The 12,507-nt window shown below is 34.4% G+C and overlaps 1 protein-coding gene across 1 annotated transcript in view; it reads right to left on the bottom strand.

The window, feature by feature from the left end:
* The window catches only part of MSH4 (mutS homolog 4), a 50,550-nt gene that overhangs the window by 8,644 nt on the left and 29,399 nt on the right, over positions 1-12,507 (bottom strand). Inside the window, exons 16-18 of the mRNA XM_004679131.2 lie at positions 10,122-10,240; positions 8,711-8,839; positions 158-332 (exon numbers count right to left, since the gene is read on the bottom strand). Coding sequence (XP_004679188.1) covers positions 158-332; positions 8,711-8,839; positions 10,122-10,240 — 423 coding nt within the window. The remainder of the gene's footprint in view (positions 1-157; positions 333-8,710; positions 8,840-10,121; positions 10,241-12,507) is intronic.

Below are 12,507 nucleotides of genomic sequence, written 5' to 3'. Positions count from 1 at the left end.
AAAATATGAGTGTGACATTAAATATAGCCTTAGAACATAAAAACATTCTAAAGAGGGGTAAGTGCTTAATTGACAGCCAAGTAAAGAGAAAAATGTTTGTCATAACACAATATGCAATGTTTCAACTTATAGATATATATAACTTCTAAAGTAATACCATAATTTTTTTCTTCTGTGTGTCCCTTAGAAAGTTTGTAGGTATACAAAATTGCTTCTTTATTTCTTGAGGTGTTCTTTACATGTTGAACTTCAAAATGCATGTTTTCTACATTAAGATACATGACATCTATATGGCATAATTCCAGAAAATGTGTAGTGAAGAGTGTAAATGCCTAGAATATATAACAATAAATATCAGCAGTTTTAAAGTAAATTAGAAATTTCAATTTTAAGTCTGTAAAGAAAATTTTAGTTTAAGTTTTCAAGTAGTCTGGCAAAGATGTAAAAATCAAGCCAATGACTTTGAGATTAACATAATTTATTTAAAAGATCTTGAAAATTTGCATTTAATGAAGGAAATATGTTAGATATGTGTACACATACTTATCAATATTTTTGTTACATTACAGAAAAGAAAACATTCTTAAAAAATATCTCAAGAAACTAAAGAGATAAAATTTACAGGCTACCATTTGAAATAATTATTAGATAAGTTATCCATCCACAAATTAAACTGTAACACTCCTCAACTTAAAAAAAAACTTTAGGGCCCTCCCTGGTTCCACAGCAGGTTACTGAACAGCACTAAGAAGCTAAGCCACTTCAGCATGAGTTCAATTCCCACTCCAGAGGTGACCCACATGGCGCGGCAGACCTCTCCTGACCTGCCATCTGTTTCCCTCAGCAGTGTACTTCATTAGTCAGCCTGTTCTGCTCCCCACTATGTCTCTATTGAATCCTCTCACCACCTCTACACTTCTGGCCTGTACCCCAGTTCCATATGCAAAAATAAATAAATCTTTAAAACAAAGAAAACTTTAAGTGTACCTTCCTTCCACATAAGTTTTTGGAATAAAAGAACTGTATTAGATATCTGAAACTGCAAAGGTTTTAGTTTTTATACTTGCATTGTGTTTGGGTTAGATACTTACGGGGTGGGGGGGAGTCAAGACTACTTAGGACAATGATACTCACATGTCAGTTGTGCCCCAGAAAGTTTGTCAAAGATGTAAATTCTTGGTATTTTATCTCCCCCACCAAATTTTTGATCAATAGTTGTAATATGGGGTCCAAAGAGACTGCATTTTCGTTAAGTATTTAGGTGATTTTTATGCAAATGGTTCAAGTGACCAGTACATAAGTGCTAGCCCAAAGTTACTAGAGCTGACAGAAATTTGGACAACTGGTAATTTTTTAAGATATCACCAGAACAGACCTTCCTATCTGTTATTAAAATCCTCCTCTGCTGTGGTCATTCTTTTGTGAGTAATCACACTGACACAATTATTTTCACTTTTGCCCATTAAGAGAGATCTATTCACATTATCTCTTTTTCAAATATCCTTGTCATCAATTTTCCATTCATGTTCTTTACAAATCTCTGACCATCCAATCAGACCATTCATGATGTGCGGCAACTCAGGCTACGTGTAAACTTGGTGGCCCTTGAGTCTCTGCTTGTGCACAGTAGCAAGTCAAGAGCTATTTCTCAAAAGGGGAATAGTTATCCACAGAGAATGGAAGAATATTCTAAAACCCCAATAGCCTGTGCTGCAATTTACCAATAGGGGCCTACTAAATGTTCCAAACCCATCTCTATCTGCTGCTAACACTCACTTTCAAACACTATTGAATCTCCTTAAACATATGGCCTTGTGAAACAACAGTTTTCATGGCTGAAACTGTTACAGAGCCTGCTTTTGTACTGGGACCTCACTCAAAATTAACAGCTTTTAGGTCACTTGGTAAAAGGTTGAAATAGCACAAAAAAGAATATGTTGCCTCTAAAATACAAGTTTAGACTCCCAGTGGGTCTTTTTGGTTATAAGAGGGGCCAGAATATAGGAAGCATATAACAAGTTCTCCTTAGAAAAATAACTTACCATGTTCCCCACTACTGCACTCCCAGAAATTTCACCGAGATAGAAAACTCCAGTTACTTTTAGATTTACTTCCCTCCTCTGACACACAGATATCTTGCCAATAAATCTAAAGAAGTTGCTATTTAATGCTCACTGGGTCCAATTATCATAATGTCACCAATGTAATGTGGAAGAGAAAAAGTAATCAAGATTCTTGCAAACTAAATAATGACATAGAGTTGAACAGTTGGAGTTGGATGGAGAAGGTTTAATGCTGACCTTGCCAACTGAAAACAAGTGTTTATGATGGTCTTTATTGACAGGTATGGAGAAAAAAAAACATTCGTTAGATCAATTAGCTGTATACCATGTGTCAGGGGATGTATTAATTTGTTCAAGCAATGAAACCACATCTGGCATAGCAGCTGCAAACTACAGTCACCACCTGGTTAATATTACAATAATCCACCATCATTCTCCAAGATCCATCTGTCTTCTGCCTAGTAAAATAGTGAGTTGAATGAGGATGTCTATAGCAGGATCAATACCCCTGCATCTTCAAGTTCTTGATGGTCTAACGAGCCTCTAATCACTCACTCTAGGAAAGTGGTACTACTGTGGTTTATTATTTCCCTAAGTAGAGCAATTTTACTAGTCTTCTTAGGACTTCCATTTGGTTGTTCCTACTATAACAGACCTTATTCCATGGGTCAGGGTACTCATGTGGTTATTCTGCCAGTTGCCACCTACATCTCTCCCAATTATGCATCCAGAAGTGGGGTTCAGCCTTCTCCAACTTGATGTTCTGCCATAATTTATATCTTGCATCATATCTTTCCCCCAGATTTCTATCTTTAAAATTAGAACACTCAACACTATGTTCTTCAGAAACATAGTGTATCATTTCATGGCCATATTTTGTACCTTACCTTTAGGGTCCTGATGGAACCTGAATCTAATGATAGGTCTACAAGTAAGGAGTAGTGGTACAGTTGGGTTCTAAAGAAAATCAGCATTGTCTTACATGTAAATTGTCTCAGATGAGACCATTAGAGTATTTTCACTTACTGCAAAGCTAATTCTCTTGGACTACAGAGGCCACTGAGAGTGAGAGGCCTGTTTCACTGGCAAAAAATAAAAACAAACCAAAAAAAAATTTCATCAGAATTTAGAAACTCTGTCTCCAGTTTCAAGTTGTCCCCTGTCCAACTTTCAGGATCACATTCTTTCCCAATTAATTCCTGCTTTTAAAACTACTTTTTTTACTATGTAGTTAAGACTTTTCCACTTACATAGTAATTCAGAAAGTCACAGGATGAGATTCTGGTTTTGACTTTTAGTACTCTCAGGTATACAGAAGATAGTGGCCTCCTTCAGGGCAAACAGAAAAGCTTCTATGACAGAATATATGCAGGAATTTGAATTCCAGAACTCATCTTTTTCTTTCCCCAATCTGTTCAGTTCCAATAGGAACAACCTCATTATATTGTTAGCTTGCCAAGAAAGCTTGAAAATATCATATACAACAGTTACCCAGTTCCCTGTTTATATGTGGTTAATAATAATCAATATTGATATTTTGCTTATTTTCTGTTGACAGGTCACACTATAGATTACTATAGACCTTGGTACTTATGTCATTAATATATTTAAATCTAGTCATAGCAAAAAGTCAATTCAAGAAACCTCAGAAGCAATTCAAAAAACTCATTAAAATTTGGTTTCTCTAAAATAAGCCTCTGTTTCTCCAGAGAAACAGAACTAATAAGATGTGTATATAGTATGTGAGAGGAGGAGAGAAAGAATTGAAAAGACAGAAAGACTTATTATCATGAACTGGAGGTTGACAAGTCCCCAAATGTGCACCCCAAATGGATTAAATATTTAAAGCAAGCAGGAGGCCTAGCAGAGCCAATGTTGGCAGGCTAAAAAGCAAGGAAGAATTGATGTTTCAGCTAAAGTAAGAAAGCAAGAAGCAGTGTTCTAGACTGAACACTGTTAGGCAGGAGTTTCATCTTATTTTCAGAAAGATCAGAACTTTAACTGACTGAATGGAGCATATCACATTAAAAAGGGCAATCTGCTTTACTGAGTCCATGAATTGAAATACTAATCTCATTCAGAGACAACCCCAAAAAACACCAAAACAATGTTTGACCGAACATATGGTACCAATGATCCAGTCAACTTGACACAAAAAATTAACCATTAAAGATGCTTAATTAATTTAGCTAACTAGTTTAACAAGCTATACATGTAACTTACTTTATAAGAGAACTTGATTGGCAAATTCAGAATTATAAAAGCAATGGTATCTATTAACATTACTTTTGATTTGTTACATACTTTAAGTAAAAATAATATTTTTCTCAGCCGACATTATATATGTATTATGAACTAACATTTAAGAAGGCAAATATTATCAGGATTATTTTAAGGTATTCTGATATATTTTGAACAATCTAAGAAGACCATTCACAAATAAGTTCTAGTAGAGAAAATCAGGTTATTTTACAAAGTTGTTTAATGAAAAACTTGTATTTTCCCCTCAAATTTATTAATTTGTCAGTCATTTACATAATTTTGGCAGTATATTTTCATGCTTCCAAATGTGTACATTTCTAACCAGCCACCAAAATACCTGTCACAATGATCCTATCCCCTTTCCTCCTCTCTTCCTTTCTTCTTCAGTCCTTATACTCTCTAGCAATAAGTATATTTTTCACAAACTCTAGAACTGTTTTTGCTGTGACTTGGCAATTTTTTTATTTTTTACATTCTATAAGTGATACATTCATTACTGTCCTTCCTACCTCACTTTCTTATTTAATTTAGCATAATCACTTGAAGATCAACCTTTTTTATCCCAAAGGCACTATGCTATCTTTTTATTTGTTTGAAGATCTATCTATGTATCGACTATCTATCTTACGTATGCATGCATGTATGTATGTGTGTGTGTGTTGTGTGAATGTATGTGTAGAAGAACTGGGGTGTAGGTCAGAGGTGAAGAGGTGTTAGGATTCACCAGAGAGAGCACTAGGGAACAGAACAGGCTGATCTACTGAAATACACTGAGACAGGAGAGGTTCGCTGAACCATATCGGTTAGTTCCCTGGCTGGGAATTAAACTCATGCTTGAGTGGCTGACAAGAGCTTCATAGTGCTGAGATTTAAACCCTGGGGCCAGAATGGTGGCCCCCCATCTGAATGTCTTCTTTGGAGAAGTTTCTTTTCTTTTTCTTTTTTTAAACTATAGAATATTTTATTATAATATTTCCATTCTTTTTTTAAGATTTATTTATTCGTACAGAACAGGGGGTACAGGCCAGAGATGCGGAGGGTGAGAGGATTCACCAGGGACAGAATGGGGAGCAGAACAGGCAGATCGACGAAGTACACTGCTGAGGGGAGCAGTGGGCAGGTCAGGAGAGGTCTGCCGCGCCATGTGGGTCACCTCCGGGGCAGGCGGGAATTGAACTCATGCGGAAGTGGCTTAAGCTTCCTTATGCTGTGCTTTAACCCGCTGTGCCACCAGGGAGGGTCTAATATTTCCATTCTTGTATCTGAACTTCTCTTTCTATAAAACAAACTCAGTTGTATTTTCTTAATTCCTGAAACAGATTTCTGACACTCAAAATCATGTCCACTTCCTTTTAGACTTTACAAAATCATATTTCTTTTCTTTTTTACATACAAACACAAGAATATTATTCAGTTTCCAAAAAGAAGGAAATTCTGATACTTGCTACGATGTGGATGGACCTGGAGGATATTATGCTAAGTGAAATAAGTCAGACACACAAGGATTCACCTAACATGATATAGCTAAGGTTGTTGTATTGACAGAAAGAAGATGGTTGCCCAGGCCTGGGAGAGGAAGGAAAAGGGAGTTAGCATTTAATGGCTACAGAGTTTCAGTATGAAAAATTCCAGAGATGCAAAATTATAATTTAAGTGGCACCTCTTTTGTCTATGACAATTAAACATATTAAGCAGATAAGTATTCACATTGCCTTGAGACATGGGTTACAACAATGTGCTCATTTTCCCCTTTGGAACTTGTTGGGTTTCTGTTTTCTCTAACAGATGAAATACAAGAAATTTTAAAAATAGGTCCTCATCAGTTTTAGGAAGTATGGTATAAATGTCCCCAAAGGTCAAAGTAGATCTCAGGGAACCAAACTTGGCACCCCAACAGTCCAACTGATATCCACCCGAAGGCTGCAAGGTCCCAAGATTCCTTTGGGGATGTATAGGCCACAAGCACCTGAATAAACCAGGTGACTGCCTTGAATTCTCTCCTGTCATACAACATCAGAAGTCAGCTCCATGGGAGGGGTGTGAATTATACACTTTGTGCATTGCTGCCTGCATCTCATTTTTTTCTTCTTTTTTATTTTATAAAAATTTATTTTTACATCATTTTGTATCCATCTCAATTGTAATCCCTGGAGAAGTTTCTACGTAGGTATTTTATCCATTTTTTATCAGGTTATTTTTGTTGTTGCTGAGTTGTATGAGTTCTTTCTGTATTTTGTAAATTAACTTCTTATCAGATGTGTGAGTGCAAGCATCTTCTTTCAGTTCACAGGAAGCTTTTTGTTTTAGTGATGGTCTCATGTAAAAGAGCTTTTTAGTCTGATATAGTTCCACTTACATATTTTTACTTTTGTTTCCTTATGTTGGAGTTGTGTCCCAAATACATCTCTGTAGTTAATATCCAGTAGTGTATCACTTATGTTTTAAGTATTTTATGCTTTCAGGTCTTATATACAAATATTAAATCCATTTTGAGTTACTTTTTGCATCTAAAGTACGCATCTAGTTTCATTTCTTTGCATGTAGGTGTCCAAGTTTTCCAAAGCCATTTCTTGAAGAAGCTTCCTTTATCCATTGCATGGTCATGGTTTCTTTGTCAAAAATTAAGTGTTTATACTTATGTAGGTATAGTACTAGAATTCCTGTTAAAGTGATCTGTGTTTCTATTTCTGTCTAATGCTATACTATTTTAATTATCAATGCTATATAGTATAGTTTGAACTCAGAAAATGTGACACCTTCATGAAACTTTTCTCTCAGGATTGCTTTGGCTTATTTTGCTGTGTGTGGTTCTATGTAGATATTATTATTTTTTTTATTTCCCTGAAAAATATCATTGAGATTTTGATACTGTAAACTTAACCTGAAAATTGCTTTATGTAATATGGTCATTTGAACAATGTCTATTCTTCCACTCCATGAGAATGGGATAACTTTCCATTTCTTTGTATCTTTTATTTACTTTAACAGTGTCTTTAATTTTCACTGTACAGATTCTAAATCTCCTTTATTTATTCCCAGACATTTCATCCTCTTTGGTATGACTATAAAGGGTTCTTTTTTTAGTTACTCTTTCTTTAAATGTATAGTTACTATATAGAAGTACAACTGATTGTGTGTTGATTTTATATCCTGCCACATTACTGTATTCATTTATTATATCTAGTACTTCTGGTAAAAATCTTTTGTACTTCTATGTATATTATTATTTAATATGCAGAGTGATAGTTTTACTTCTTTCTGATGTGGATTTCTTTCATGTTTATTTCTTAACAAATTGCTCTGGTTAGGATTTCCAACACAATTAGAAGTAGTAGTAATAAAAGTAGACATTCTAGTCTTAGTCCTTAGAATTTTTTTTCCCACAAAGTATATGTTGGCTATGGCATCATCACACATGGTGTTTGTTATGTTAAAATAAGTTCCATTAGGCCCTCCCTGGTGGCGCAGCAGGTTAAAGCACAGCACTAAGAAGCTGAAGCCACTTCGGCATGAGTTCGATTTCCACCTGACCCGGAGGTGACCACATGGCGTGGCAGACCTCTCCTGACCCGCCCGCTGCTCCCCTCAGCAGTGTACTTTGTTGATCTGCCTGTTCTGCTCCTCACTCTGTCTCTGGTGAAGCCTCTCACTGCCCCTGAGCCTCTGGCCTGTACCCCAGTTCTGTATGAATAAATAATTAAAAAAAAAAAAGTTCCATTATTCCTTTTTATTGACAGTTTTATCACAAATGGGTGTTGAATCTTGTCAAATATATTTTGGCATCTATTAAAGTGATCATGTGATTTTAATCTTCCTGTTTGTGATTTGGTGACTGATTTGCATACGCCAACCTTGCTTCACTATAATAAAATCTATGTTATAGTGATGAATGACTCTCTTAACATATTGATGGATTCAATTTTCTAGGACTTTTGAAAAAACTGTTATCTTTAAAGGAATGATGTGTGTAAATAAAATAAGTCTTCCATAAAATTACTTCAGAAGTCTAGTGTTTTACTTCAAATTATAATATCACATCCAATGTTATTACACATGGAGACAATTATTGAAATGCTTTCATGTTTTCTATTTAGTTTAATTAAATTATAATCAAGTAATTAGTTATGACATTTATATATCTAACTTTCCTTCTTCCTTGTTCTACATCATGCTATCATATTAATAGTTTCTGCTTCTATCAGAAATGAAGTAACAAACCTACATGGTATGGCATGTTTTCATTACCTAAAATTGTTTCTAGATCTACTTGTAGGTATGTATAAAATCCAATCATGATAAACATATCAATAATATATTTTTTAAATATTCAAAATTCAGGCATTTAAATAAAAAAGAATAAAACTTAAAACTTAGTAGATATTCACCTTTAAACTTAGTAGATATTCACAGACAGCATAACAAATGCCAATACCTTCTTCTGTATCAGTACCTCTGCCAAGTTCATCAATTAGTATCAGTGACCTGTCATTAGCATTATGTAGAATATATGCTATCTGTAAAACATAATTTTAGTATCATTCATTATAACCAAATAGCTATCACTATCATATACAAAAAATAAGGGAAAATCCGGTATTTTTATTACTTCATCTAAATTATTACTTCATCTAAAACACATTTTTATAGAGAAATCCTGCTGAGCTGAAAGCAACACATTATTTTGCTTCCTAAATATATACCTAATAGAATTGTTGATGTCTATAAATAAGGTATATGCATATGTGTGTGAAATGTCAGAGTAAATAATCATAATCTGAAAAATTGATACTTTAGATACAGTAAATAAAACAAAATAATGAATTAAATATTTAAATAATACAGTTATTTATTCTTCCACAAATGAATAATCAATTAGTGTCATAAAATACTCAAAACTATCAAATGTATTTTAATATCTCTATATCCAGTAAAGATGGAAATAAGGATAAAACAAAAAGTTTTCCAGTCCACTGATTCCTACTTAAACCAATTTAAGTCAATACCCAACAAAGACAGAAACTAAATAAAAGATTCTTCCTCAAAAGATAGAATTCCACACTTATATCACTTGCATTACTTCCTCACTTACATCAATAGTGACCTTCACAGTCAATTTATCTTTCCATAGCACCATTTAAAAATATATCTTCATCTAGTATATGCCTCCAAAAATATGTAATACATACTACTAAATATACAAATGTCATATACTGTGGGACAAATGATAACTTTGTCTACAGAAAGTTAGCCAACTGTTCAGTGATCTAGTAATTCCTACCTACTAAACATACAGCTTTATACTGAACTCCTTTAGCCCTTCAAATTTACTGTACTTTGCTCAGATCAGAAATAGGCAATAATACACACCTTGTTATAGGAAGTAAAAACTCTGTAAGGGAAAGGGGAATGATTTTTAAAAGTCTTCTTCCGCACTGATTTCTTATTTTAATATCAAGTGTAACAGGAACAATAGATACTATGAAAAATGGTTCTGAGCAGGTCATCATTTTCTAAAAAGTCTTTTATATATTCCATATAAAAACATGAAAGTACATTTTTATTATCTAATAACACTAGCTTTTTCTTTAAAAGTGTATTTTTCAGTAAAACATTTGCTTCCATTTCTACGTAAGACAGAAATTAGGAAGCTGTGTTTGACTGCCCTCTGGCTCTTGTAGAGGAGTATAAGCATATTTGCTGGCTTTAGTGTTAAAAATACACTCTTAGATAACAAATGATCATTAATAGGAGAAATTAATATGCTTTTAATGTTAAAAAAGAATTTAGGTTTTATACCTCTTTCATTTCCTTCATAAATGTTGATGAATTTGTTTCAATATCATCATCAGTACTAATTCTTGTAAAAATTTGTTCAGCAATTCTAAAGGAAGCATATTCTGCTGGAACATATGATCCTGTAGAACACAAAATCAAAGAAAACTGATATGCTTTTATAAAATATAGGTATTAATATTTTGTAATTTCAACAACGCCGATTACTGACTAGCTTATTTTAGGATCATGAGGTGGGAAAAGCACTGTATATGGAATTAGAAAACATGATCCCAGTTCTGTTTCCTATTTTATAACCTTGGGCAGTAACTAAGCTCTATCAGTTTCATCTTTCTCATATATAATAGGGAAATATCTGTCCTACCTATTGTGCAAAGGTTTTGTAAATTCAGATAAAACAGTATATATTCAAATACATTACTTACTATAAAATCGACAAAAATTTCAATAGAGGGCCCTCCTTGGTGGTGCAGCAGGTTAAAGCACAAAGCACAGCACTAAGAAGCTAAAGCCACCTCAGCATGAGTTCGATCCCGGAGGGCATAAAGAACTGGGGTAGTGGACAGAGGTACAGGGTTGGTGAGAGGATTCACCAGAGACAGAGCAGGGAGCAGAAAAGACAGACAACGAAGTACACAGCTGAGGGGAGCAGCGAGTGGGTCCGAAGTCTGCCTTGCCATAGGATCACCTCCTGGGTGGGGTTGGAACACATGCTGAAGTGGCTTTAGCTTCTTAGTGCTGTGCTTTAATCCGCTGCGCCACCAGGGAGGGCCAATAAATAAACCTTTTAAAAAATTTTCAATAGATTATAAAGAATATTTAAAATATGGAAACTTGAAGGAAATGCTTATGAAGCTCAAGTTAATAAAATCACTGTAGAAATTTAGTATGTGCTAGAAAATAACTGTTAGAAATGTTCATAATACCCAGGATCAGAATGGAAACAAAACAATATTTTTTTATTTATTTTTTATTTTTAAAGATTTATTTATTTATTCGTACAGAACTGGGGTACAGGCCAGAGATGCGGAGGGTGAGAGGATTCACCAGAGACAGAGTGGGGAGCAGAACAGGCAGATCGACGAAGTACACTGCTGAGGGGAGAAGGGGCGGGTCAGGAGAGGTCTGCCTCGCCATGTGGTCGCCTCCGGGGCAGGCGGGGATCGAACTCATGCAGAAGTGGCTTTAGTTTCTTAGTGCAGTGCTTTAACCCGCTGCGCCACCAGGGAGGGCCACAAAACAATATTTTTAAAAGGTGAATTTTCATCCATTAGATTTTTTCAGCCTGATAATTTATCATGTTAACTAATCTAAATATTCATCTTTTGAAAAGAAATTGATGAGTTAGTGGCCCTAACTCTCTTAGGACTGGGATATAAAATCTATTATCTTAAGAAGATAAAGTATACAGATACTTGATTTGGAAAAATATCAAGTATACAGAACTATGTATAGACAATATTATGGGAGTGAAGAAGCAAAGTCTTATTATTCCAGAATATAAAAAAAGAGGCAAACATCAAGAAAAGGATTTGTTCTGAAGAATGCAGACTAGCATAAAAAGAAAGCAAAAGTCAGGTTAATACTAATAAAAATAAAAAGCAAGGTAACAGTGGCAATTACAATGATCTTCTGCAGAACAAATCTTTTAGACGCAACTTTCTTACAGGATTTCTAGAAGGAATTAATGGGAAAATCTTTGAAAGTAAAATAGAGAATTTAGCATATAAGACGTATGTTTCTTTTTTTTTTTTTCTTATCTACAAAAATGACTCCCAATATTTCTCCTCTATGTTATTATAGAAGCCTCCTGGCTGATATTTTGCTTCTGGTCTGGCTCTCCTCTAATAATTTATCAGCCAGAGTGATCCATCTAAAAGTCAAATCCAATCATGCCTTTTTCTTGCTTAAATTTCAATAGTTCCCTATAGATTTCTTGATAAAGTTCAATCTCTTCAGTTAAGTAACTAAGGTCCTTCAAAATCTTACTCCCATCCATCTCTCCAGCCACTCATAGCCACTCTATTCTACATAGCAAAGAAACTACAAAACATCTGGACTACTTAGTTTCCTGGGCAGATAATATTGCTTTTTGTTTCTGTGCTTTAGAACATGTTATTATGTCTACCTGGAAACTCACTCACTCTCTCACATACGTCTCTTAAAGTCATATTATTAATTACATAATATCTCACTAAATATTTACAATTCATAGAAGCAGACTTTTAATTCCTATTCTTTCTATTATTATCTGATCCTGACATATTATAAATACTTGTAGGTATTCAGAGGTTTAAGTTAGAAACAAGAAAGTAGAATATTATCTTCAAATATTTGAGAGAATAGATTATTCTGGAATGCCAGATTTCAATTTGGTATAAAGAATTGC

The sequence above is a fragment of the Condylura cristata genome, unplaced genomic scaffold (assembly GCF_000260355.1).
Source record: "Condylura cristata isolate star-nosed mole 26May11 unplaced genomic scaffold, ConCri1.0 scaffold00008, whole genome shotgun sequence".
Taxonomy (NCBI): Eukaryota; Metazoa; Chordata; class Mammalia; order Eulipotyphla; family Talpidae; genus Condylura; species Condylura cristata.
The sequence above is the reverse complement of the archived record's forward strand: the minus strand, read 5'-3'. Positions and strand labels throughout refer to the sequence as shown.